Here is a 26978-nt window from a genome sequence, read left to right on the forward strand (position 1 = left end):
AAATGATCTCTGCTGGAAATTTTAGCACCAATCTAAACCCTTTTATGCTATTTCAGAGTCCATACCGTTGATGATGCACCGTGCAATGACAACGTATTCGACGTTGCTCTGATGTGCAAGTGCAACGCCACGCCCCATCAACTGCATTAAGAGCAACTTTAGCAGACCCCACATCCGTCCCGACCCCTAAAATAATCGTCAAAATGCGGGTCGAACGGAAAAGCCTGTCCGATTAGACCCCGCATCTTGTCCCGGTCCGTAAAAATTTTTGAGGGGCGCGTCAAATTCCCGACCCCAACCTGGAAAAACACGGGTTTTCCCCCGCGGCTGCGGTGCCCTGCATCACAGAGAAGCAGTTGACGAAAGGGACATTTCAGCCCGCGCTATTTTCCCCCTTCTTCCGCCGCCGCCCCGTCCTTGCTTTCGTCCGCCCGCCGACGACTCCGGCCATATCTACAGGCGAGCAGTTGCACCGCCCCTCCGGATCCGACGAGAAGAGCCGCCCCCGACCACCGCCTCATTTCAGAGAGGGAAAATAGGCATTTAATCACAAAGAAGACAAAAAAAGGAAAATAGGCATTTAATCACGAAGAAGACAAAAAGAGGGAAAATAGGCATTTAATCACGAAGAAGACAAAAAGAGGGAAAATAGGCATTTAATCACGAAGAAGACAAAAAAAAGGAAAAATAGGCATTTAATCACAAAGAAGACAAAAGAGGAAAAATAGGCATTTAATCACGAAGAAGACAAAAAAAAGGAAAAATAGGCATTTAATCACAAAGAAGACAAAAGAGGAAAAATGCATCCAATTTTTTTCTCACCATAGCATCCACGCATGCATCATACCTCCTGCCAGGGGTGCAAGGGCTCCAGGAGATCCATCTTGATGCCTTCCTCGAAGGATCACAATGGCACATCTTGGCAGGCTCGTATTCCATTGGGTTCTTGCGGCAGCGAACCGACGACCGCGCTTCCAACCCACTGCAGCTCGACGGAATCCAGGAGCGGAGGAACTCGACGACCACGTCTTCCCGTCGTCGGAGGCAGTCACCGCCTCCCCGCTCTGTTTTCTCACTGCGCGGACGAACCCTAGAGTCGTTCCCCACTCGGTCGATTTAAAAGCCGCGGGCGCGCGATCCCACCACGTCAACACCAGTCATAATCCCGGTTGACTTGTGCCACGTCAGCAGCGTTTATTACCCTTAAACTATCTTAAGGTTTGATTCGGACCGGGATTGAATGGTTTATGATGCAAACGACAGGGATTCGGACGTCGGGGTTCGTTCAGCCAGACATGCACGAGTTCAGGGTTTCAAACAGGCTTTTTTCCAAAAACTTTGCTACGGTAAAGGAGAGGAATGGAAAAACAAGATTAGCTTAGGTAGGGAGAGGGCCCGGTTATGAATTCAAACGCTTTATTTTTTGTAAGATAAGGTAAGGTATGCGTTGGTAGGGGCAATAATTGAGCAGAGTGGCGCACGACAGACGGAGGGAGGGAGATCCAGATCGCATCTCATCTGCTGCATGCATTCCCATGGCCCTCTCGTGTTGAACTGATTCTCATTCCGATTCCGATCTGTACCACCAGCACGCACTCCTAGTCCGTTTAAAACCCCCCGAGGCGCGGCCGGCATTCGCAGCTCGCTCCAGGCTCTCCTCTTCTTCTTCAAAGGTTGGTAACAGCACCCCTCTCCTTCTCCTCCTCCTCCTTCCTTGTCCTTCCAAGGTCTAGTCACACTTGATTGATCTCATCTCTTGCAGTCTAGTACTAGTAGTATCTAGCTCTAGTAATTTCCGCTTTGGCAACCTTGACAGTAGGTGAATGCACGCGCTGGTAACTGCTCCGTCACGTGAAGGCCGTGCGTGCGTGAATCAGCGCCAATTTCATTTCATTTCATTTCACAGCAGCAGCAGCAGCAGTGGTACAACGGGAAAAAAGAGGTTAATTAGGTCATCCGATAGCTATGTTTTCTCCGCCCGTGGTGACGATGAATTTGCTGCTCCAGCCTCCATATGTGTGCGTGTGCTTTCCGTTTCCAGTTGAGGAATCAGGAGGGGCATTTCGGTCAGGGCCATGCTAGATGACAAATGGGGGGCAAGGGCAGAGCAGTCAAAACACACCTCCCACTTTGCCACCAACCCCAAAACCTCCATTCTAATCCCCACCCAAACCCACACTCTTCCATTGCCACTCACAGCACAAACACAACACGCCGTGTGGAGCGGCTCTGCTCTGCTCTGCCGGACCGCCGGGGGGATCTCCTCTCCTCTTCTTCTCCGCTGCCCGTGGTAAGCAACTCCTTCTGCTTCCTCCTCCTCCGCCGCCCCTTCTTCTGCTTCCTCCTCCGCTGTGACCCGTGGCCGGATCCAATCCACGGCCTTCCCATATTTCCAGATTCGCCGGCCGTCCGTCTGTCTCTCCGCACGCCACCAAAAAGACGATTTCTTTTCCTCTTGCTCTTCCTGGATAGGAGTAAGACTAGAACAGAATCTGAAACTATTTGCTTAGCACCCAAAAAGAAAGAGGCATCTTTCTTTCTCGTCTTCTCGGAGCCGGCCCCGTCAGGGACTCTTGCTGTAAACAAGCTTGCACACCACATTCCTCAGCAAGGAAGGGGATGGGGGATTGCCGCCCTGAGCTTCACACCTGCTGGATCTACCCGTGGATTTTTAGTAAGATGTCAAGGCCATGGATTTTTTTTTCTAGGTTGCTCTTTGTTACGGCCACTAGTTACCCCCCTTCCCTGTCCGTCAAATTAATCTCAGGTATGCCTGAGATCTGTCGCCGTCCTGCTCCGGTTCCGGTTCCGGTTGCCGCTCACATGCATCACATTCTGGGGGGGGGTGCCCCACAAATTATCTGCATCTGTTTGGTGTGGTGTGGTGTGTTCTGCTGTGGTTGCTGCCCCACCTTATCCTTTTTGCCCAGATGCCCACCCCAATTTTGCTAAACTTGAATAAACAATACAACATTTGTAGGACATATTCGGTCACTGCTTCACCTAACCCTTCTTAGCATGCACTTCTTCTAGTTCTAGGACTCGCAAGTTAGCACCAACAAACAAACGTCTGTCTGTTCCCAACGGATCTAGATCCTAGATCCATCTGATTTCTGGTGCTGCTGTATTTACCATGTGTTGCTGTCAAACTCTGAATGATAGATAGATATAGTGTTGGGAAATCAAACATGCTGCAATGACCATGTAGCATTTTTTTTCTGACTTGTGAAACTCTGAATGACTCCTCGTGGAGTACCTGATGTGACCATGTCCAGCGATTTGGTAGCTGCATTGCCCTGTCTTTGATTCAATGATACCCTCTGTTATTTCATTGTCCATCCGTTTGTTTACGAAGTACATGCTCATCCCTGTCGCTGCATCGTTTTCACTTACTTTCTTCACATTATATGGCTATTAAAAATGGAATTATGATGGATGTGTCCTGGCAGCCTTGATCCATTTCTGTATGATGATGAATATGCTCATCCATGTTGCTGCATCATTTTCACCTACTTTCTTTGCATTATACGTCAATTAAAAAATGGAACTGGGATGCTTCTGTCTTGGCATACATGAGAATATGCTACTGCTGCTTTTGTTATTTTTCGCTCTTCCTGTGAAGAATTTCTCCCTGATATACTTTGCTGTCGCTGTTATATAATCCATATCATGGCTCGGCTAATATATCTTTGTACTCTTTCTATTTTCAGAAGAAGTCAGCCTCCAGCCATGGCGGACCTGCAGACGCCGCTGGTGCGACCAAAGAGGAAGAAGGTTCTGGTGGACTACCTGGTGCAGTTCCGATGGATCCTCGTCATCTTCGTGGTCCTTCCGGCCTCCGCTCTCATCTACTTCAACATCTACCTGGGCGACATGTGGTCTGCCATGAAGTCGGAGAAGAAGCGCCAGAAGGAGCACGATGACAACGTGCAGAAGGTCGTCAAGCGGCTCAAGCAGCGCAACCCCAAGAAGGACGGCCTCGTCTGCACGGCCAGGAAGCCCTGGATCGCCGTCGGCATGCGCAACGTGGACTACAAGCGCGTCAGGCACTTCGAGGTCGACCTCTCCGCCTTCAGGAACATCCTTGAGATCGACGCCGAGAGGATGGTTGCCAAGGTCGAGCCGCTCGTCAACATGGGCCAGATATCCAGGGCCACTTGCCCGATGAACCTCTCCCTCGCCGTGGTGGCGGAGCTCGACGACCTTACTGTCGGCGGCCTCATCAATGGCTACGGCATCGAAGGGAGCTCTCACATCTACGGGCTCTTCTCCGACACGGTGGTTGCGCTCGAGATCGTCCTTGCTGATGGCCGGATCGTCAGAGCCACCAAGGACAACGAGTACTCCGACCTCTTCTATGGCGTGCCCTGGTCTCAGGGAACCCTTGGGTTCCTTGTTTCAGCTGAGATCAAGCTCATCCCCATCAAGGAGTACATGAGGCTCACCTACACTCCGGTGAAGGGCCCTCTGAAGGAGTTGGCGCAGGCCTATGCCGACGCCGTCGCGCCGAGAGACGGTGACCCTGCAAAGGTCCCTGACTTCGTCGAAGGGATGGTGTACAACGCGACGGAAGGCGTCATGATGACTGGTGTGTACGCCTCCAAGGAGGAGGCCAAGAAGAAGGGCAACAAGATCAACAGCGTGGGGTGGTGGTTCAAGCCATGGTTCTACCAGCACGCGCAGACGGCGCTGAAGAAGGGCGAGTTTGTGGAGTACATCCCTACGAGGGAGTACTACCACAGGCACACCCGGTGCCTGTACTGGGAGGGGAAGCTCATCCTGCCCTTCGGCGACCAGTTCTGGTTCAGGTTCCTCTTTGGCTGGCTGATGCCCCCCAAGGTGTCCCTGCTCAAGGCCACCCAGGGCGACGCCATCAGGAACTACTACCATGACAACCATGTCATCCAGGACATGCTGGTGCCCCTGTACAAGGTTGGAGACGCTCTGGAGTTTGTTCACCAGGAAATGGAGGTACGTTTATCTTCCCTTTTGCTAGGGATTTGCTATGAAACCATCTACCCTTTTTGTTCACCAGGAAATCATGACAATAGGTACCTAATATTGCTGCTTATGTTCACTGAATGTTGATATAGTACTGTACTTAATAGGTGCCTGATATTGCTGCTAATATTAGTCTGAAAGAAAGAAAGAATGCTGTTTGTTACTCTGACTGAAACTACTGAAGGAAGGAAGGACGTATTTCTCATGATAATATTACGATGATGATGTAACAGGTGTACCCGCTGTGGCTGTGCCCTCACCGGCTGTTCAAGCTTCCGGTGAAGACGATGATCTACCCGGAGCCAGGGTTCGAGCACCACCAGCGGCAGGGGGACACGAGCTACGCGCAGATGTTCACGGACGTGGGGGTGTACTACACGCCGGCCTTCATCTTCAGGGGGGAGCAGTTCGACGGCGTGGAGGCGGTGAAGCGGCTGGAGCAGTGGCTGATCGAGAACCACAGCTACCAGCCGCAGTACGCGGTGACGGAGCTGAACGAGAAGGACTTCTGGCGCATGTTCGACGCGTCGCACTACGAGCACTGCCGGCAGAAGTACGGCGCCGTGGGCACCTTCATGAGCGTCTACTACAAGAGCAAGAAGGGGCGCAAGTCCGAGAAGGAGGTCCAGGAGGCCGAGGCCGCCATCCTCGAGCCCGCCTACGCCGACGAGGCCTAGCTCCATGTTTCGGTTTCGGTTTCTTGTGAGGACGAGGAGATGCTGGTCGTCGTCGGCCGTTCGGAGCTGTGGATTAATTGATTTCCTTTTTTGGTTGCTTCCTTAATTAATAAGTAGAACTTGATGGATCGTGTAGCGTTGGAACCTGATGATTCGGATTGCGTAGCACTCTGTCGTTGCTGCTGTCTGGCAGCGCTTGATTTGCCCCCTTTTCTTATCCGTGGAATTGGAATTGGTTAGAGCTTAAATCAGGAGGATGTGTATGTTATTGTTATCCCTGTTTTGATTGACTGGAATAATGATGTGATGGATGCTTTGTGGTGAACCCTGCCTGCCTATGTATCCGTTCCCAGGATTTGTGCTTGTGCGCCAAGCTCAAGCTGGGGACCTGAATGACGTTGGGATGTTGTAGACAGCACGTATAAGCACAAGCCACAAACATTTTTCTGATTCGGAGGTGAAAACTGAACGAGAACTAACAACTCTTGTTGAGTGAGTGAGTGAGTGATGTTGATGGTGTAGTAATGTGCTTGCACTTGGTTGCCAGATGAAGTTGATTCAGGGATAGAAAAATTCCAAGATGAATGAAGATGCACTAGTGTGGTTGCTTGCTTGGGACCAACCAAAGGTGGCTCTGCACTGCATCCATCATTGTGTCTGTGCTTGCTGGGTGCTTGCTCGGTCACGGGAGAGACGCTGCAGCTGCATGTGAGGGAGGGACATACATGCTCACATACATACGGAGTACATACATTCATACAGAGGCGCAATCATTAATAAGCACAGAGGCATGGTCTCCGTGTCCGTGGTAGCTAGCTCTGCTTCCTCTCTCGGCTCTGCCACCACCACGCCGGCTTCACTGCTGCACTGCATTGCATTTACATTACATAAGCGACAGACAACCCTTCCTCCTCCCGGATCTCTCTGGAGCCTCCCCCTATATACCATACCTTAAGCTTGAACCCTCACAAACCCCTTGCCCACCCACTTGCCGGCCTCAAGCTATCATCCATGGCGACCACCAGCCAGAAGCAGCTCCTCGCTCCTCGCCTCCTCCTTCCTCCTCTCCTGCTGCTCTTGACGCTCCTCCTATCCACCCACCACCAACCTGCCGCCGCTTCCGATCCACTGGTAAGCCAATCAAACACGCATGCAAATGCAAAGCACACCTTTTTACCCTCAGATCTGAGCCCTTCTTCCGCTGCTGCAGGTGAACCACGGCGCCATGAGACCCACCAGCGGCAGCTCCCTGCTCCAGCAGCAGCAGCCGCCTCCCAGACTAGGTACGTACGCTCTGACAAACACCACAAGCTCTGCTCAGCCTAACATAACATACACTGATGCGGTTGCTTTCCTTGCTGCCTCGCGCTCGCCGGCGGCGATGCCGGACCGGAGAGCAGACTGCCCCAAGGTGTGCCTGGGCCGGTGCGCCAACAACTGGAAGAACGAGATGTGCAACGACAAGTGCAACGTCTGCTGCCAGCGCTGCAACTGCGTCCCCCCCGGCACCGGCCAGGACACCCGCCACATCTGCCCCTGCTACGACACCATGACCAACCCCCACAACGGCAAGCTCAAGTGCCCCTAGTCCCTACACCACACCATCTTCTTCTTCCTCTCCTTCAGATATGTGGTCTCATGTCATGTCCTACTAGTACGTATGTGATCTTCAGACACCACTCTGCACTGCAGTGTTCCCACCCTCAGGGAACAATGGTTTGTGATCATTCCTCCTCCTAGCATCAAATAAAAGAGAGTTTCTGTTGGTTGGTCACCAGATCTATGTTGTGATTGTGATGGTGAAGATGGTGCAACAGCTTCTGTTAATTTCCTGCACACCTGTTGTTCATCATCAGATCTATATTATGCATCTACACAGAGTTGGTTAGACACATGTCTGAGTTGAGTTTCAGGCGTATATGTACACACATGACACATCACACGGGCGGGTGTGAGCAAGCTATTTTGAATTAAAGACGGGTTGCACCTATCAACAACCCCAACTACACTAGTAAGCAGTGAGCTAAACAACAACTCATGGTCTCGTCTGGTGTCATTTGAGCAGCACCATCTTCACATGCACTCTACTACCACACATATATACAGGTTGTTGACGAAGGTGACAGGCGGACGGCGCCGCTGAGTCGTCAAGGTTCTTCTGGTTACAGGGGAAGAGGCGTTCGTCCGTCAGCCGTTCTGAAACATGGTGCATCTGGAGCTATCTACCGTTGCTGCCGGGACAGGAAGAACTCGTAGTCCGGGTGCCTGTTTCTCCGCGCCTGGTCCTTCTTCCACACGTCCGCCCTCGCCATGGCTGCCGCGGCTTGGTTCAGCGTCGACAACCGTTCTTGAAGAACCTGAGATGGTTCGCTTGACGAGGACTCTGCATCTTCTGAACCGGATCTGCTCCTCTGAAACCACCACTCCCCCTGCAACGCGAGATGCAAAGAGTCATCCACCATGTATTATCCGTCGTTTCCAGAGCGAAGAATAAGCGAGCAACCACTCTAGCCACTCTGTTTGTTTCGGCGACTAGTCGACTGAAACCACACATACACTTGGCCAAAAGCAGACAGACTACTAAGTACTACCAACTAACACACTGAGAATTGACTTGGGACCATCCTGATAACACTTTCTGACCATGACTTAGAACGGAACCACAATATATTAAATTGGAATCTGTCGAAAATGGGACTGACGAGGATCCCTCTTTAGCCCAATGAAGGGCTGGCAAGCGGCGAATGAGAACCATCAAGCATTTTAGGAGTTTGTTCAGCGATATTCACGTCATCACCTGCAATTTTACCTCATAACCAACATGGCTTTCAACGTCTGGGGTCTTAACACCAACTTAAACAATCTTCGGTGAACATGTGTCATCAGAAAAACAGCCATCTTACCTTGTCGTTGTAAGATTGCAAACCCATGACTGGCAAAACAGCATGACCGTGGCCAGCCTGGTCTGATGAGCTTCGTCGATGAACCCAGTGTCCAAGAGAATGGTACGTCAGGAAAGCAGCCTGGAACTTCCCATCAGGTATACGATATATGGGATACCACGCAACACAGTACCTGAAATTGGTAATAATGTGTTATCTGAAAACCAGCCGTCCCACAATAGATCTACACATCTATATGCAAGAATATGCATGCTGATCAAGGGTCAGATACTACTAGAGCATAGAACGGACCAGGAGGCAGGATGAAGATCGTGCAGGTTGAGCTCCAGACTCTTTGGGTCTCCTGATATTTGGCAATTCAATTGTTTTGCACCGCCAACCAAGTCCTTTACCCTAGTAAAATTGCAATGAGATTTCAATAAAATCATCTCAGAAACAAAGTACCTTTCCTAGAGTTCAGTGTACAATACGAAGGTTTATACTACAATATCAGAGCATGAAAAGGGCTAACAAATGAGGGCCAGAATACTGGACGCCTTTGTTCATGAAAGAAGACTCGATCTCACCTGTCAAATAATTGTCGCCGCCAAAATGGTTGTTCGGATTCAAAAAATTCAAATATGAGCTCTGTAGACTCCAACTGCTGATCATCTTTAACATGGAAAGGCGGCGAGCTATTTCTTTTATTGGACTCTTGAGGTAGAAGCTTCGCTAATATTGGGAGAGAGCTCATACATGGAGATGTTTTAGATCTTGTATCCGTTTCGGCTTCATCCTTATCAACGGTTCTCTTAGGTTGCCCAAAAAGTTGAACCGCAGATAGATATGGCACAAAGTAGGCATTAAACTGATAACAACTATTCCAGAAGCCTTTCGATCTACGGAGATCCTGTGCCTTCACTTCCAAGCCATAGCAGCCAGGTTCTTCATACCACTGCCAGATGCTACTCAGAGAGATATCCGCAGTTTGATGACAGCACAAGCCATCTCTCATCCATTCCTGTGAAGAAGAGTTGCAACCAGCAGGGCAAGAGCTACAGTGCAGAACTGGAGAAGCAGAGTAAATAAATTGTTCAAAATCGGCAAGAGGCCTGCCAATGTGAAGTTGAATATCTTCCGCTCTCTGTTGGGCCCTACAAGATTCACTCACTGCCTCTCTTATCTTGCTGAAATCAGTTCCATTGTCAGTATGTCCTTGGCATTTCGAATCAAGCTGTCCAGATGGCTTCGGTTTAGCAGTCAACTCAGTAGCAACCTTGCTTCCTTCACTTTTAGTTGGTGCAGGAGCATCTGAAACATTTCTCTTCACGTCTATATTAGCAGAAACAGAACCATCATTAGCTGGAACTGATGCTTCAACAACCAAATGTGCTATATCTTTCTTTCCGATAGGAACCCATTTATGTGACATGTGCACAGCAGCAGAATATGACTTCACACATTGGGTTTCTTCCATTTCTGCGGCGCATGGATCGACGCACGAGTTCCTGGGGTCCAAATCTGTTGATATGGCCTTATTTTCAAGGCAAAGAGAGTGACTATCGTCTTGAATGACCGATGTGCATGGTTCCTTGGATGTAGCCTGTGGCACCAAATGAGAACCCAAGCTGTAAGATGCTAGTGTTGCTTTTTCAGTACCAGTTGTGATTGATGTATCACTGATGTCCCTGTCACATACTGGCTGTAACATCAACAACCCTTCAGTCTGTTGCAAGTGGTTCTTGGGCGTCTTGGGGCTACCATTCTTAGGAGCATAGTAGTTCCTCGGTGACGGACAACTACCCTTTTTACAAGACAAACTTGTTTGTTCATACAGAAACGGGGTTTGCTTCTTGTGCTGTTTGCATGTTTTTCTACAACGATGTTTATCCATCGGCCTATTTGGGTCGTGCTGGACACCCTTGCTATCATCTTCTAGTGCACTTTTATCCTCGACTGCTGAAACAACCGCATGTCCTGCTCCAGATGAGTTTTCCTTATCAGGTTTTTCTACTTTCTGCCACACGGAAACTGGACTGTCTTTTCCACTATGCTTGTGCCTATTAGAACTTACTACCCTATTAGTCGCAGTCATATTAATACAGCTAGATTTGTTTCTTGATTTTCTGCCACTCCTCCCCGGACTAACTGGAGGAAACGTCTTGCTGCTACAGGCTTCACTGCTGCATTGAACTCTTTCAGAATGACTACTAGTATCAGTAACATCTTCAGAATGGACACCTGTCACATGGCATGCCTTATTTACACTATCCAGACAAGTATAAGCCTCAAGTTGCAAACTATCTCGTTTTTTTCCATCTTCGATGGTTAACCTTCCCTCAAAATCAGTACTGCAGTCCCCACAGTTTTGACTGTTCCAACCCTTAGAGAATGAAGCTGCTGTTGCATCACTGGAATTACAAACACAGGGACACGATGACTTCTGGCAGCCATTGCTTTCTTCTCCTACATAGGAATATACATGTTCAGTGTCTGGGGATCCACCAAGTTCTGAAGAACCGGCAGTATTTGGTCCATCATTCAGGTTAGGATCACATTTGCAGATAACTCTTTTGCCTACAGTTATATTAGATGAACCTGCACATACAGAGCCATCCTTGCCATCACTTCTGTGTTTCACATACTCATTGTTGCTCTCCCCATTATCTTTGCCCAGATGGGCATCTTTGACCAATGAGCTGGATGAGGATGATGCCTCTGACAATTTATCAGCCAGTGAATCAGGCAGAAATACCTCAGCAGGAGAAGCGGTATCAATATGCTCTTCACAGGGGAGTTCTGGTAACAAATTAAGCTTTTCACTGGTTGCTCGCCTGCACTGTTTCCACTTGTTTACTTTCTTCTTGGAACTCTTTTTAGGAGGCTTATCATCATCATGCAAAATATCAGAATCAGATCCCTGAGGAGCAGTATCAGGCCCGGAAGAGGTATTTGCAACCACGTGGCAGGGAGGGCAAGTCGTGGATGACTTCTTAGTTTTTTTCCTATGCCGATGTTGCCCTGAAGTGCTTCCTACATTGGGAAGTGGTTTAGAAGAAATGTCCTGATCATGCATGTTCTTTTCATTCGGCAGATCTAACCAGTAAGCAATTGTTGGCTGTGGGAATAGTAACTCAAAGCACTCTGTAGCAGCAGCTCCTAATGTCAAATAGCTTGTCCTCTTGACCTCCTGTCTGCTAGACGAAAATGGTGCCAATTTCCAATCTGAACAGTGCCTAAGAGAAAGCACCGTAAATGGATTGTCCCTGCCACACCACAAAAAGGCAGTAAACAAGTAGCTTCCCGAAAAAATTGAATAACAGGTGAGAGGACCACAGTGACTGCCCTGAAAAGTAAAAAAGAAAAAGGATACTGAGGGTAGAAACTTTGAAGTGTTTGGATATGGTTACTGTGTCATGCATACGTAGAAAGGTGCACATAGGTCATTGTAAGCTGGCAAGCACATAATGTTAACAAACTAGCAGAGAAGAAAACCAAAAGGCATAAGACAATACAATGGTTGTTTTAGTAAACAATTGTTCATGTACAGCCATTTTCTAGTCATTTCACATTTTCACAAATGGCCCCAGCAAAAGAAAAAACTTCATGGCCACCTATTTTCACACAACAAAACTCAACTACAAATGCCCTTGATAGCTGCATCCAGGGCAGCCTGGGCTTTAACCCGGAGCTTAGACCCAAAATACCACTAAGTATCTCTTATAAAATAAAGAAAAAATCAGGTAAATTGACAGTTCAAACCAGAAACAGTGCCCAGCCCGGGTCATGGCCAAATCTGGGTCCACCCCTGCCTATATGACACAGCGGATATACATGTCATGAGATGAATTACTCACAATTAGTGAACAGTTATACATTTATACCGGCAATCAAGGTTAGGATTCACATAAATGGTCCATATTGTACAGACCACCATACAAATATTACAACTTATCGAATTGGTATTGGGATATTCTTAACTGAAATTAAGACGCATGTTATTCATAACAGTTTACCAATGACTGACTATAAATATACTCCCTCCGTTCCTAAATATAAGTCCTTTTAGGGATTTCACTACGGACTACATACAGAGCAAAATGAGTGAATCTACATTCTAAAGTATGTCTATATACATCCGCATGTAGTCCGTAATGGAATTTCTTAAAAGACTTATATTTAGGAACGGGAGTACATGCCTTACACTTTCATCAGTCATTACTTATGCACTCCCAACCTAAGTTTCACTGACAACCTTATCAATGGCAGTTGATCACAAACCTTTATTTTTAACCTTTCATATTTTATAACAAAGTTGGGCAGTTGCCAAAAACAGTCAAATGAACATGAACACCAAATGTCCTTTACATGAATGGGTTCCTTAAGCTATATTAATGCACTTCAGTAACAGTAAGATCTACTAATATAGTCATCTTTCTTACTACCTCTCCCTTTTCTTCGTTTGTCATAACCGTGTAAAGTTGTGCCTTTTCATGTGGCCAGTAGTAATTTAGTATTAGGGCTCCTTTGATACAAAGGAATTTTATTGGATTTTTGGAGGATTTGGATCCTTAGGATTTTTTCCTACGATGGTCGTTTGATTCGTAGGATTGAAATGCTTTGGAATTTTTCCATAGGATTTATTTGTACTATATTTTGGAGGAAAATTTTCATCCACTCAAACCTCTTTGTAGAATTCCTTTGTTTTTCCTTTGCTATCAAACACACTTCCAAATCCTGTAGTGTAGAAAAGGACATGTCACTCTATTCCTATGTTTTTCCTATTCCTGCATTTTGAGAATCCTACGAATCAAAGAGGCCCTTAGACTTGTTCACTTCATTCATGGCTTTATTGTTTCACTAAATACACGTACTGCATCGCCAGTAAATCAGATATCAAGCTTAGTCAAGTGCATCCCACTGAAGATGGCTATTATTAGAAGGGTCTGGTGACAAATAATTACCTGTTATCAGGGAAGCCGTGAACCGGTCTGTGAATTAGATGGTCCTGATCGATGAGAAGATAAAAGTGGCAAATCATTAAATCCCAGGAGCAGACCGATAATCTTTCTGGCAAACAATGGAACAGATTTGTGCGGTAGAATGTTATAAACCTCTTGAAAGCAGTTGTAGTTGTTCCCAACCGGTCGGTTACACCGCATACGCGACGTGTTATTCGGCCTTTCGTCAGTTACTTGGAGCGCGCATGGCATGACATTTCTCGGCGTTGGCGATCCTGCAATGACACTAGCAGATTTAATGCAACACATGTGCACCAACCACCGAAACTGCGTAATCAGTCATTAAGCAAGTCTTACATTTAGTAGTACAAATGATGTAGCAAAACCACATCTTGTACTAAACCAGTAGTACATGAACCAAAATGGAACTCTATGTAATGGCATCATAAACTCTACCAAGCAGTCATTAAGCAAGCAAAGATTTGGGTTAAGAAAGCAACAATGTTTATATTAGCGCCATCATAATTCGTAAGCACTGATCTTAGCATGACGGCCGTGACAATTCAGAGCAGCTTGGGGCTTGAGCTGCAGCAGGATCGAAGCGGCCGACACTGAATCTCCGGCTAATCGGCGGGCAGAGCAGTAATTACAGCAGGATAAGAAGGAGCGGCAGCCTACCCAGTCGCAATCAAGCGGGAATCTAGAGGAACAAGCACGGATTCCTCCGGAATCCGGCCTTCCTCCTCCTAATCGCAGCACCCAATCGACGCGCAGCAGCAGTAAAAAACGCCCGCAAACGGTTTCTGCATCGGGAAGCAAGAGAAAGATGGGGGATTTGGGAAAGGAGCTGGACGGACCTCAGGAGCTCGTCACGGTCTGTCGGTCGGTCGCCGGCGCCGGCGGCGAGCGGCGGGCGGAAGGGCGGAGCGGAATCTAAGGAAGAAAAAAAAACAGGAGCTTTTTGGTTAGGAAGGGGGGCGGGCAGCGATGAGACGCCACACAAAAATTGGAGGCGCTAAAAAAAGGCAGGAGGAAAGCACGCGGATTCGGGGCCGGCGGCGGCGGCGGTTTAATCGAGGGAAACGTGCGATTACTCGGAGCAGCGACCGACGGCGAGGAGACGATTCTTCGGCGAGCAGCGGCAGCTCCGCAGTGAGAGTGGGAACGTCTTCTTCGGGTTTGGGATGTTTCTTTCTTTGCTGGGGGCACCTAGCGAAATGCACCTCACCTCACCCCCAAAGGAGGAAGAGAGATAGAAACACAAGAGAAAAAGAATATGCTTATCCAATGGTATTCCCTTTCATCTCAAAGCACCTCAAGTGTAAATAAAATAGAATCTCGAATTCCAAAAAAGGTTTACAATTATTGCTTACATAGACAGATTTATAAAGCTGATGTTATGGGTAGATTATATGAACATGGTCAATGTCGAGTTGAAACCGATGTACCTACGTTCGTCCGTCGACTACCAGGAAATATCATTTTTGCGGCAGGGGGTATACTTCTGTTAGAGAGTGGGATGGGAGAGAGCAAGAGTTTTCTACCATTATTATTCCATTTGGTCTCAAGGTACAATTTTGAATTGTAAACAATTTAATAAGCGTTTTGTTTTTTTCGTATATGGGTAGACACGCATGGGCATGGCGAATGGAAACCAATACAGATCTTTATGGTCAGTATATTTCTTTTGGATATATCTACCATTAAACATGATTTGTGTGGGTGTATATTTATTTTCATTTGAATATACATATCCTCTATTCCTGAATAGTAGCATCCCATTGTGGATTTTTCTTACATTTTGGCAATGCCACGTCATCCCTCCCACGATTTTCCATCCCACCACTCGTTAACAACCTTTTTCTTCTATAAACGAATTCCATCACGCCACTTCCGGTCTTCTTCGTGCTACCGTCGTTTAGTTTCCCCCAAAGGCCCATCGTGCCATATATACGAATTTAGTTTACACTGGAAGACAAACTTTCCCTTCTCTTAGACATCGCCAACATAGATGAGGGGTAGTGGTGGTGCTTTTCTGATGCAAGTTCCCGTTGACCCCCTTCCCCTTGACATTGCATGGATAGATGTCGTGGTGTTATTCTGAAGCACCTTTCCTATCACCGTCGTTGCCATCTTGGTCTTGTGTCTACTATAAATGTAACTGAAAACATAATTGTTGAAGAAATGAAATGATGTGTGTGCTGCTTTGATGAATTTGGACGTGTGCGCGATTTGTAACTCTGTTATGCAAATGTTGTCCTATATATATGTTCTTGTGATGGACATATTGGTTGCTTGTCACTTGTACATTCAACCATGGACAAATAATGTATGTTGTTGTTAGTGACAAGCTCTCTCACTTGTCACTACCAACCAAATATCAACTTGGCACTAGTAAATGTTTCGCGGATACTGCATCCATTGAAGAGAGACTAACAGTCTAACTAAACTTATTGTAATCAGTCAAAAAATATGCATGATACACGGTATTGGTTAGTGGTGTAAACTTGTTCCGACAAAATTAGTACTTTTTTAATATCTTCAATAATCTTTTGTACCTATTAAATAACAATGTAGTGATTATTAATAATGTACTAATCACTCCATAACGTCACGATTTGGTCGAGTAAGAGATGGCTGACTGACTAAAGTTACAATTTACTTGTTGGTTTACCCACGAACTTTTTCCTCCCCACGCCCCCTCCACTTTGGTTTTCTTTATTTTTTTGGTAATATCAACAAATGTCGCACAAAATAAAAACTAACATAAATCCATACTTTCCAAACCACGCCATGCATTAACTCGGTCAAATCAAATAAAATCAATCCTTACAAAAATCTCAACTCAACCAAACTTTTATTGCCTTTCCCTACCAATACCCAAATCAAATCAAAATCTTAACAAAACCTCAACTGAATAAAAACTTACATTGTATTCCCCTACCCATGCTCAAATCAAACTAATCTTATTAAAATTTGGAATACAATGAGGGAGGGTATATGTCGGACATGATTGATATTGAATCATTCGAATATTTCTGCCCATGTTGCAATGCATGTGCAAGTAGCTAGTTTCCACAATAGTGTGGTTATTAAGTAGTATACTTTTCTGTTAGCTAGACGGTGTAGTTAACCACATAAATATATTGCTAAATATGAATTATAGTGTGTTCTTGGTATACATTTGTATAGTATATTGCTAAAAAATTACTTCAAATTTATGTTGTAAAATATAGTGTACATACATATTTTGTGTGTGCGTGTGTGCATGTGTACCATGTATTTTAGTATCGTTGAATAATGCGGTAGGAATCTCTAAAGTGAACTAATATCTTAATAGTGGTTTTTAGTGTATTACTCCCTCCGTCCTAAAATAACTGTCTTGACTTTGTACTAGCTCTAATAATAAATTGTACTAAGCTTAAGACAGTTATTTTGGGACGAAGGGAGTATTAGCTAGGTATACATATTCCAAAATCTCTAGAGTAAAAATTGAACTGTGGGAAGATGTGTCTTGCAAGTTGGGTTCAATACTGAGTTTTTTTTTGAGGAAACGCCATCTTGGCTATCTTTATTTCATCTCAAATAATGAAAAATCATCCAAAATAATACTACTGATAAAAAGGGAGGATTGTCCGTCCACACAACCGGAGGATCGACCCTAGCCCTTCTAGCTAGCTCATGAGCCATGCAATTCGATTTACGTGCACAATGCTCAAAAATAACACGGCCAAAGTGATTACAAATCTCAAAGCAATCATTAAGGATAGGGTCCGCTGCTGAATTAACTAACATGTGCTTTTGCTTTGTACTTGTCAATGAAATAACATCTCTTACAGTAATCTCGACAAACTTAGTAATGATGTCAATTCTACTTGGTGCTCTTGAAACCGATTTGATTGCCTGGTCTTTGTGGAAGAAAAATAGGGAACCACTAATCTCTTTGTCAAATACTCCCTCCGTCCCAAAATAAGTATCTTAAGCTTAGTACAAATTTGTACTAGAGCTAGTATAAAGTTAAGACAGTTATGACGGAGGGAGTATTTCCCATCGTATAGTTTGTCCAAGGCGGTGTAGTGGACATTGCACATTAGGTGCCAGAATGCTAGTTTAGCCGCCCTACAAATTATGTAACAAGTGGTACATAGTTGTATGTGTGCCAGGTTACCAATCTCATTGGAATGGATGACCAATGTATAGGAAGGGGAGGGGTTTACTCAAAGTTGAGGTAGAGATAGGTTGGTTGCATGACAAGCGCATCAAGGACGATGTGGTGAGCCAATTGCAAGAAACCACCACGTTTAGGGCTAGGTTTGCCGAAAACCATCAAGTCGTTAATCCATTGCAAAAAAAACATCGCAATTTTTCTAATCTTATTGCAAAAAAGCATCGATCGGGTGATTAGATCCGTTTGATCGCTTTCTGACAAGTGTGACCGAATTTGAAGGAGCTCACATGGAAAAAAATTGACACACACACCCGAAATCTAAAACCGACATTCCTAATCGCAAATGGAGAGAATAGCATAGGTTAAATTGTAAAAAAACCTAACATGATAAGATCTTTCTCTGAAAAAAGAAGAAGAGAGTATAAGGTGGACCTGCACCGTGGGGTAGCAGCAGCCGGTGGGCTCGAGCTCCACCGCACATGAGGGCCAGGACTAGTGGGCTCGAGCTCCACCGCGCCGGAGCTGCAGCCGCACGGGCGCGAGCACCGGTGGCATCAGACCTCGCCGGCACGGTCTCACGTGGCGAGGCGGACCTCGCAGGCACGGACGATGGACCTTACCGTCCATCCCGGCCTCACGCGGCATGGCGGACCTTGTCGATGCGGACGGCTACGGAGCGGAGGAGGCTGCCTGTGGAGAAGACCTCGTCGGTGGTGGCCGACGATGTGGAGTGTCGCGACATCCACCATGGATGGATCTTGGAGGTCCAACGACATGGTATCTCCGACGAGCACTAGTATTAATGGAGGCAGCCGCAAGGAGCATGTCCGGAGGGGCGACGATCGGAGTTCAACTTCCAGCAGCATGCCGTCCGGCAGCCGCCGCCGCAACCTGCCCTAGCCTACTGTTGTCATCCATGATTATCGGGAGCAGTGGGGTTGCTCGGGAGCATGGGTTGATTGCGTTTTCTTATTTGTTTCAGGGTTGTGTATGGTAATTTTTTGTCATGTCAACTCCTTAAAATTTGGTCCCACTTGTCAGAAAGTGATCAAACGTATCTAATCACCTGACCAGTGCTTTTTGCAATAAGATTAGAGAAATTATGGTGTTTTTTCAACGGGTTTATGACTTATCGATTTTCTGTAAACCTAGTCATAAATATGGTGGTTTCTTGCAATTGACTCTGATGGGTCGGTCATAGGAAGGAGATCTTGCTGATAGCGATCATACATTTATGTATATATATAGAAGGGTAAATTTGTCGATCGGGGATACCTGTATAGATCGTTACGACCACAACTATTAATTCTTATCTACATATCCATTCAAAACTATAAGGCGTGTTATACTTTTAAAAAGTCAAACTCTCCCGTGTTTTTGACAGACTTTACAGAAAAATTTATGCATGAAAGGGCATTTGGTCTAGTGGTATGATTCTCGCTTAGGGTGCGAGAGGTCCCGAGTTCAATTCTCGGAATGCCCCATTTTTTGTATTTTTTTTACCATTTTTACATATAATAGATTGTTTTTTTTACCATTTTTATATGTACAGCAGGATTTCTTGCATGTAGGTAGCGAATCTCAACTGTAATGAAAATCAATCTGTGTGAAGTAGCATTGCTTGCAGAAATATATACTATTCTCTTCCAATCTGTGTAGAACATGTGTATACAGTTACTGAACGGGAAAAATATTGTCGACGCCTCCAATCACACTAATACTTCCATGAGAACAAAAATAAATAAATAACAATCATAAAATGTTATGACAAGAAAGAAATCATGATTCTTGGCAAAAGAGGAGCTATTCAATTTAGTTAGTGCACGTATGACAATTAAAGATAAATCCGATCATCAAGAACACACCCGACCTCTGGATAGTACACATTTCACTAGATGGCAAAAGAGGAGCTATTCAATTTAGTTAGCACGTTTGACAAATAGGCTCAAGTTTATTTGCTAAGATCTTTCACCCCCCAACCTTCATTTTCGGATCTAGAAATCCTGTCCTATTTCACTAGATGGTATCCTCTTCTATTATTGTGTCACTGCCAAAAATATATTCTCATATGCTTATTTAGTTTATTAAAGATGTTTTGTCCAAAAAAAAAACATTGGCATATGATAATACAAAATACTGGACATGGATGCATTTAAGAGGATGGGTCTTACTCCCATAAAAAGAGTGTTGCACAACAAGACATCCAACTTTTTAATGTATTTTTTCTCGATAATGTCCCACTCACACATTTTGAAGGAAGAAAGCTCACATGCACCCCAACGTATATCGTTGTGAAATTTCCAATTTGACAATTGAATAAATCAACATAGGAAGCAGGTACATCATCATCCCAATTCACAGAAAAGATTTTACTTTTCTCAAAGTTTATCTTAAGCCAAGACACCATCTCAAAGAGGTGAATGATAGGTTTGAGGTTAATCACTTTCTCCAAGTCATGCTCAATTAGGATGATAGTGTCATCAGCGTATTGCAACACCACAACACCTTTGTCAATAAGATAAGGAGATAACCCACATATCAAATCGTTTTTCTGTGCATTAGTAACCATTTTAGTTAAACAATCAGTTTTAATGTTAAACAGAAAAGGTGATATACGGTCTCGCTACTGGACACCCTTAGCACTATGGAAATAAGGTCCAGTGGTATTATTGAGCTTAACACCGATGATACCATTAAGTAGTATTTTATTTATCTAGTCACACCAAATATGGGCAAAGCCCTTATTAACAAAACATTCTAAAAGGAAGTCCCAATTGACTTTATCACACGCCTATGTGAATTCAAGTTGAAGAACAATCCCCACTTTCTTCTTAATGTGAGCATGATGTAAATCTCATGCAAGGTCAATATACCATCCATAATGTTTCTACTTTTTAAAAACATTTTGATTCCTGATAATTATTTTCTCAACAACATGACCAACTCTAATATCCGGTGCTTTAGTAAACTACTTCTAAAGAAATTTTTGGAGGCAAATTGGTACGAATTACCGAATCTTATAACCAACAAAAACCTTAGGAATAGTGTACTAACCTCATAGTTGATTCTCTGAATATCTAAAGTATCATTCTGGAGATCATGAAACAGAGACATGATGTCATCACTGACAATCTCCCAACAACATTGAAAAGTTCCAACTGGACTATTGTCAGTTCATGGCCCCCTATTTGCTTCCATAGCAAACATGGCCTCTTTGACCTCCTTAACACTAAAAGGTCTAATCAAGTTCTGCTATCACTCTGTGAATTTTTTCACTATCAATCCATGTATCAGGTGATAAATGAAACATATTTCTAGGTGCACGACCAAACAATTCCTTGTAAATTTCCGTGGCATGCATGCCTTAGTAGACTATCAGTTCCCTCTGTACACATCTCCCCATGAGTTGAAGAATGAAAAACCTTTTTTTCATTTCTCTACCATTTGCTATGTTATGAAAATAATCAGTATTCTGATATCCACTCAATAGCCATCTCTCATGAGATTTTTGCAGCCAATAGATTACCTCATCAACAAATATATTATTCAGCCCATTAACTATACCAGTCCTACTATCATACAACTCAAGAGGAACATGACCAATTTCCCGCGGGTCCTTTAGCTCTAACAGTTCCTCTCTAGGAGCTATTTTTTCTTCTCTTGATATGACTACATTTATTTGACCCCAACCTTTAAAACAATTTTTGAATCTCCTAACTTTTATGTTGATGACATCTTGGTCGCAACTTACTTTCTCAAAAATTTATTAACATGAGAAATAAAATTCTCGTACTTGATCCAAGTCAGATCAAATCTGAATTCTCTAGCTTTAGGAGCCATAGTCATATTGCCACCACAATTTAGAAACATGGGACTATGATCTGAGATGTCTCTAACTACCTTTATCATGTTTGCAAGGGAAAACATGTCTTCCCAATCACTTGACCTTAAAATGGCATCCAATTTTTCTAGGTTGGGATGGAATTTTTTTTCTCATTGGCAATCCAAGTAGCCAGCGACATTACATGTAACATAATTTCTTTCATGTAGCTAATGAATTAGACACCACGATCATCTTCTTTGTTTGTTTAGTTTACCAGCTACGATCTCCCACGAACACAAAATCAATCTAGAGCAAGACGATGCTAAGAGCACCCGTCTTAGCCTGACGTGTGATGGCTAGTTATGGTCACAAAACTAGAAGTCCCCCATGTTCCTCGCTACTGTCAACTCGGAAGGCGACCCACCCGGCCACTTCCGCCACCTTTCCCTTCCTCCCTTCTCCTTCTCTCCATCGCCGGGGAGAGTCGGAGGGAAAGCCCTCAAGGCTCTCAAGTATGGTGGCGGCGGGGCCTTCATCCTTCACCCAACAGAGCGATTGCAGGCTTCCGACGATGTCGTGGTTGCGAGGTGGCGATGCAAGGGACGAGCACAATGCTTCAATTAGGAGACGCTGCCAATTTGGTGGCTGGTGCACTCATGATCTAGTGGCGGGTGCGCTCCGTATGGGCGCGCAAATGCAATGGTGATCTACCTTTCATGCTCCAGATCTAGCCATGTTAGCCCATGGGATGAAGGGCATGGGCAAGGCTCTCTTCGGCATGCTCCATGTTCGGTGTTTGCCCTTGTGGTGACCACTTTGGCTTGCGACGACGGCCTTGCTGCGGATTATGATGCAATCTATGGATGACGGTTTGACACATAGCGTATTGTGGTGTAGCGGTGGCGGGCGCACATCGCTTGTAGCTGTTGGCATCACAGTGAAGAAGTGGCGACAACACTTGAGTAACTTCGAAGGCGGTGCTACTTAAGCACCCGGTCTCGAGCTCCGGAATGAAAGCCTAAGTCTGACCCGAGCTGGTTATAACTGACAATGACAATGATTTTTTTTGCGTCGTTACCTTGTTGAAAGCATTGCTCGGATATGCTCGGACTATCTCTTCATAGTGAAAACCTAGAATCCTGCCTTCGGTGTTTGGATCCGGCAACGACGACGCTTGAGCATTGCTTCCTTCCTGAAGGTGTTGTTGTTGAAGAATCTTGTCGTCCTTTTGATGCATGAGATGGTTGGTGTGTATATGTAATTGTTCTAATTTGTCGAACGCGGATTTGATTGCTTTGTGATTTCCCCCTCGTCTATGCATACCTTTGGTCTTATATGGCTTTGCTATATATTTAAGTCATGACTTTTCTGTGAGTGCGTTGGTGTTGGTTGTATGCATCCTAACTATGCACAGGACGAATGTATGCTCATTATGGTTGTATACTCTTGATGCTTTATCTTGAGTCAATAAAATCCACCATTTATAAGAAAAGTGTTTCCTTTTGCAGTAGTAAAGAAGCTTGCCTGAGAGCAACATGTACACCAGACGTACCACATACACATATCATATGTGGCACGGATCGATCTGTCAAGAACTCCTCAAGATAGCTAAGCTCCCACCCAAAATTCCTCTTTTCAAGAGTCTTTTTTCCCACCATCTATGCATACCTCATCACTGCCTCATCGATTCACACTTTCACTTCCAACAGAGCTAAACATTTCTTTTTGAAACGAGACAGAGCTATCTGTTCGAACAGGTGCACAGAATTAATATATAAAATGTTCATTAAAATTCGGCATCAGAGGGCATTTGGTCTAGTGGTATGATTCTCGCTTAGGGTGCGAGAGGTCCCGAGTTCAATTCTCGGAATGCCCCCACTTTTTTTTTTATTTCTTTTTTATAAAAATAAAACTTTCTTACATACTCCCTCCGTCTCAAAATTATTGTCTTAGATTTGTTTAGAAAACTAATGTTCTTCTTTCCACGTTTTCATTTACATGTACTGGTAGAATTTCTTTCATGTGTCTAGCGAATTAGTAGATGTCATGAAATATAATGTGTGTGAAGTGCCTCGCATTCAGAGATGTATACCCTTTTATTCACAACGAGTCCAATGCCGGAATCATCTTCTTCCTTGGAGCTGTGTTTACCCACTGCGGTCTTGTCCGACGAACCAAGGCAGGCGGCACGGCTGCGGTCTCTCAACATTACATTGCTAGCTTCCACATAAAAGTCCCCTTTGCAAGGGCCTTTTTCCGCCTTAATTATAAACACTCCCTCCATCCCAAAATAAGTGACTTAAAAATGACTTAAGTTTGTACTAAAGTCAGTACAAGCTTGAATCATTTTTGAGTCACTTATTTCGGGACGGGGGAGCAGTTACTCCATCAGAGTTAAACATGAGCCTGATAAATAAATAAACGACCACATGATCTTCATTAGCACGTTGCCGATGATCCATCGGGGCTCAATCATGTGGTAACAATATACTGCATCTGGATTCTGGAGAGGGTGGCGGCAACCCAGGCACTAGTGGGGACAGGGCCTATAGTCCCGGCCCGTAAAGGGCTTTAGTCCCGGTTCAACAACCGGGACCAAAGGGGCGGGACTAAAGGACTAACCTTTAGTCCCGGCCCTGTTCCAAGCCGGGACCAAAGGTGCTCCACGTGGGCGTCTCGGAGCGCCCTCAGGGGCAGGCCCTTTAGTCCCGGGTCTTTACACGGACCGGGACTAAAGAGTTTCAGATTTTGTTTATTTTTGGGTTTTAGGGTTTTAGGGGTTTAGGTGTTCGGGAGATTAACATGATGCCTCGTTTGGTGTTCGGGAATTAGTTTTCATATAATTCTAAGTAGAAATAATTATGCATATATATATATATATATATATATATATATATATATATATATATATATATATATATATATATATATATATATATATAAGATTAACTTATCTTACAAGCGAGCATATATATACAATTATATGGAGATCTGAATTATCGGGACTAGAGCCCGTCTATTCGATTACATGGACCAACATCAGTAATGGCCCCTAGCTACACTAAATCGTCCTTTGTCATCTATAGCTTCCGTCCTCAGAAAGGTCGCAAGCTCCTCTGCAACAGCAATCGCGCGTTGCTCTGGTAGGGACTTCTCCCTCATGGCCGTGTACTATATAAGAAGAGGAGATGAATATGAATATCAATCATGATAACAAAGAATAACGGGTAAAAATAGAGGTGTGAATGTTCATTGCTTACGTCGAATCTGTGATCCTTGTGCTTAGAGGTAAATGTGCGAATGGTCTCGCGAACATAGTATCCACATAGATGCGTCCCCCGTGGCTGCTGGTCGCACTTTACGAGAATAGAATATATATAATCAAAATAATAATCTAGCATCATAAATATATTGAAAATAGAAGTATATCATATTACTACTTACCTGAGCCGCTCTAAAGGTCAGCTTCTCAGGCTCGATACCGGGAGTCACGCACTTGAACCGCTTCCAAACCCTGCCCGACAAGGATAATGATTTGCTAAGTTTTTCATTAATTGATATATCAGAAAATCATCGAAAGAGACCGATAGAGCGCAAGAATGATTGAAATTACCCTTGGAGCATGTCCTGCAGGCTTTGGAACTGTTCCAAGGGTCTCAATAATGGGTCGAAGGCATCAACTCTTCCCTTATCAATTTGAATGTCCAACAAAATCCAATGGAAGCTGCACATGTATATATATATATATGTGTGTGTGTGTCGGTAACTTATCAATTACACTTATAAGTGAATGGACACAACAGAGTAAAAACCCTCACCTGAAGTTGTATGGAAACAGTATGTGGTCACAGAAATTTTGATCTGTTAGAAACCTTAGAAGGTTTTCCTCCGTCTCCTTGGGTTTATCAGTTAGCGTCGCTATATGTATTTTATCTGGGTCAATAAACCCAATATTTAGGATGTTCCTATTTTTACAATCCAGAATCTTCATTCTGCATAATAGAGTACAAGTTATATATAGACAATGAATTGAAATAACTAAACAAGTTATATGTAGACAACGAATTAAAAAACTTACAAACAATAGCAACTCATAAGCGATTTGTCGAGGGCGTCGGCATTGTACATCTGGAAGAGTTCAGCAAAGTCGATATGGATTTCTTCGGAGCGGCCATAGTACTCCCGTGGGACACTCACCACGATCATCGTTCTCCCATTCTTTGATTCACTTAAGTACCATGTATGCAAGTAACGCATATTTGTTGGAAGATCATCTTTGCTGACCAAAGGCGCTCCCATGACAAACTGTGGCTTAGGGGCTACCACAGCCTTGGGTAACCTGTCGTCTTGGGAAGCCAGAATGTCTTCAACCGGGATACCCCATTCATTCGCCCACTTCTTTGCTAATTTCAAATCTTGCCCCTGCACTAGAGGGGGGACATTCTCAGGCAACACCGTGAGGGGTGAGATCGACTGTTTGGCCTGTTGTCCAAGCTGAGGAACGTCTGATCTTTTTTTGCTTGTAGTTGAACTTGATTTGCTCCCACTTGCACTTGCACGTGATCTGCTCTTCTTCACTTCCTTCTGCAATGTGCGTGTATAGTCATCAGGCTTATGGTGTAAGTCATACTGTGATGGAAGGGTCGTGAAGTATTTTGCATATGCTATTTGCTTCTCGGTGTATTCCGGGCGGGGCTCGGGTTTCTTCTTTTTCATCTGCGCATCATGATGTTCCTTTGCTATCCTGCGTTTTCCTCGGGGGTACGATCATAAGGTCTGATAGGAAGATTAGCATGACGTACCTTTGGGAGGGGCGATAGTTTGCGCTTTGGGGGGCTCCGTCGCTTAGAAATCATTGGCGGAGCGTTCTTGCTGGCACGCTTCCGCTTAGTATCCGGAGCGGGCGACGGCGGAGACGGACGACCCAAATCCGGCGGCGGTGATCGAGATGGACTCGTGTTGTGCTGGCCGACGTCATGTGGAGGGCTTGGAGGTGATGGAGGTGTAGGTGACCTGCGACGACTCGGAGGCGGTGTTGTCCTTGGGGCCGAGCCTGGAAGCTTGATGTAGTTCTTGTCCCATAGGATGACTCCACCCAGTACTTCTCCGAGTGTCCTCTCATCTTCGGGTCCAGCTATGTCGAGCTCCATATCATGAAACCCCGCCATGATTTCATCCACCCCGACTTTAGCAAAGCCAGCTCGAATCTCACGGCCATGCCAGCGTGCATCAGGGCCAGAAGGTAAAGCTTGTCCGACGGCCACCTTCATGGACATGTTCTTGAATTTCTGATGGAGTTCACATGATGTTGACTCCTTGATTCCATCCACGGGGTAGCCGGGACCGCACTCTATCATTCTTCGTGCATCGTCGGGCGGGGCCTCAGATTCAGCCACGCTGCTTTTCCGCTTAGATGGGGCGCCGGTAATATCAAGTGCAGGATCTTCCTGGCGCGCTACTCCTCTA

General features: G+C 45.0%; 3 protein-coding genes and 2 non-coding genes across 8 annotated transcripts; 4 read left to right on the forward strand and 1 right to left on the reverse strand.

Moving 5' to 3' along the window:
* The first annotated feature begins 1466 nt into the window (after positions 1 to 1466).
* LOC123406994 (delta(24)-sterol reductase) lies at positions 1467 to 6003 on the forward strand. 2 transcript variants are annotated; one of them, XM_045100017.1, is made up of 3 exons: positions 1467 to 1673; positions 3711 to 4971; positions 5235 to 6003. In XM_045100017.1, the coding sequence occupies exons 2-3, from the start codon at positions 3730 to 3732 to the stop codon at positions 5676 to 5678; spliced, it is 1686 nt and encodes a 561-aa protein (XP_044955952.1). In that variant the 5' UTR covers positions 1467 to 1673; positions 3711 to 3729; the 3' UTR covers positions 5679 to 6003. The 2 variants fall into 2 exon arrangements, with proteins under 2 accessions (XP_044955952.1, XP_044955951.1); XM_045100016.1 differs by lacking the exon at positions 1467 to 1673 and adding an exon at positions 2150 to 2290.
* A 560-nt stretch (positions 6004 to 6563) lies between these two features.
* On the forward strand, positions 6564 to 7455 carry LOC123406996 (gibberellin-regulated protein 3-like). Its single transcript, XM_045100018.1, has 3 exons — positions 6564 to 6809; positions 6889 to 6961; positions 7079 to 7455. The coding sequence occupies exons 1-3, from the start codon at positions 6690 to 6692 to the stop codon at positions 7264 to 7266; spliced, it is 381 nt and encodes a 126-aa protein (XP_044955953.1). The 5' UTR covers positions 6564 to 6689; the 3' UTR covers positions 7267 to 7455.
* Positions 7456 to 7630: 175 nt separating this feature from the next.
* Positions 7631 to 14752, reverse strand: LOC123406993. 3 transcript variants are annotated; one of them, XM_045100015.1, is made up of 8 exons: positions 14616 to 14748; positions 14379 to 14454; positions 13675 to 13796; positions 13525 to 13568; positions 9148 to 11826; positions 8873 to 8974; positions 8582 to 8753; positions 7631 to 8107 (listed from the first exon to the last, which is right to left on the reverse strand). In XM_045100015.1, exons 3-8 carry the CDS (start codon positions 13771 to 13773, stop codon positions 7901 to 7903), a joined length of 3303 nt encoding a protein of 1100 aa, XP_044955950.1. In that variant the 5' UTR covers positions 13774 to 13796; positions 14379 to 14454; positions 14616 to 14748; the 3' UTR covers positions 7631 to 7900. The 3 variants fall into 3 exon arrangements, 1 of the variants encoding a protein (XP_044955950.1); XR_006612512.1 differs by adding an exon at positions 8381 to 8475 and having other exon boundaries at positions 8015 to 8107; positions 14379 to 14752; XR_006612513.1 differs by lacking the exon at positions 7631 to 8107 and having other exon boundaries at positions 8660 to 8753; positions 8873 to 8967; positions 14379 to 14752.
* Positions 14753 to 19100: 4348 nt separating this feature from the next.
* On the forward strand, positions 19101 to 19172 carry TRNAP-AGG. The gene has a single exon. It is a non-coding gene; the product is annotated as a tRNA-Pro (tRNA).
* A 4144-nt stretch (positions 19173 to 23316) lies between these two features.
* TRNAP-AGG lies at positions 23317 to 23388 on the forward strand. The gene has a single exon. It is a non-coding gene; the product is annotated as a tRNA-Pro (tRNA).
* The last annotated feature ends 3590 nt before the right edge of the window (positions 23389 to 26978 follow it).

This window comes from Hordeum vulgare, chromosome 7H (genome assembly GCF_904849725.1).
Source record: "Hordeum vulgare subsp. vulgare chromosome 7H, MorexV3_pseudomolecules_assembly, whole genome shotgun sequence".
Classification (NCBI taxonomy): Eukaryota; Viridiplantae; Streptophyta; class Magnoliopsida; order Poales; family Poaceae; genus Hordeum; species Hordeum vulgare.

What these genes read in the sequence shown, in the direction of transcription:
- LOC123406994 (XM_045100017.1), top strand. Translation starts at nt 3,730, where the DNA reads ATGGCGGACCTGCAGACGCCGCTGGTGCGACCAAAGAGGAAGAAGGTT. An exon ending in TTGTTCACCAGGAAATGGAG is followed by an intron (nt 4,972 to 5,234) that starts GTACGTTTATCT and finishes ATGATGTAACAG; the next exon opens with GTGTACCCGCTGTGGCTGTG.
- LOC123406996 (XM_045100018.1), top strand. Translation starts at nt 6,690, where the DNA reads ATGGCGACCACCAGCCAGAAGCAGCTCCTCGCTCCTCGCCTCCTCCTT. An exon ending in CCGCCGCTTCCGATCCACTG is followed by an intron (nt 6,810 to 6,888) that starts GTAAGCCAATCA and finishes CCGCTGCTGCAG; the next exon opens with GTGAACCACGGCGCCATGAG. An exon ending in GCAGCCGCCTCCCAGACTAG is followed by an intron (nt 6,962 to 7,078) that starts GTACGTACGCTC and finishes ACCGGAGAGCAG; the next exon opens with ACTGCCCCAAGGTGTGCCTG.
- LOC123406993 (XM_045100015.1), bottom strand. Translation starts at nt 13,773, where the DNA reads ATGCCATGCGCGCTCCAAGTAACTGACGAAAGGCCGAATAACACGTCG. An exon ending in CACGGCTTCCCTGATAACAG is followed by an intron (nt 11,827 to 13,524) that starts GTAATTATTTGT and finishes GTGGTGTGGCAG; the next exon opens with GGACAATCCATTTACGGTGC. An exon ending in GATCTTCATCCTGCCTCCTG is followed by an intron (nt 8,754 to 8,872) that starts GTCCGTTCTATG and finishes TACCAATTTCAG; the next exon opens with GTACTGTGTTGCGTGGTATC.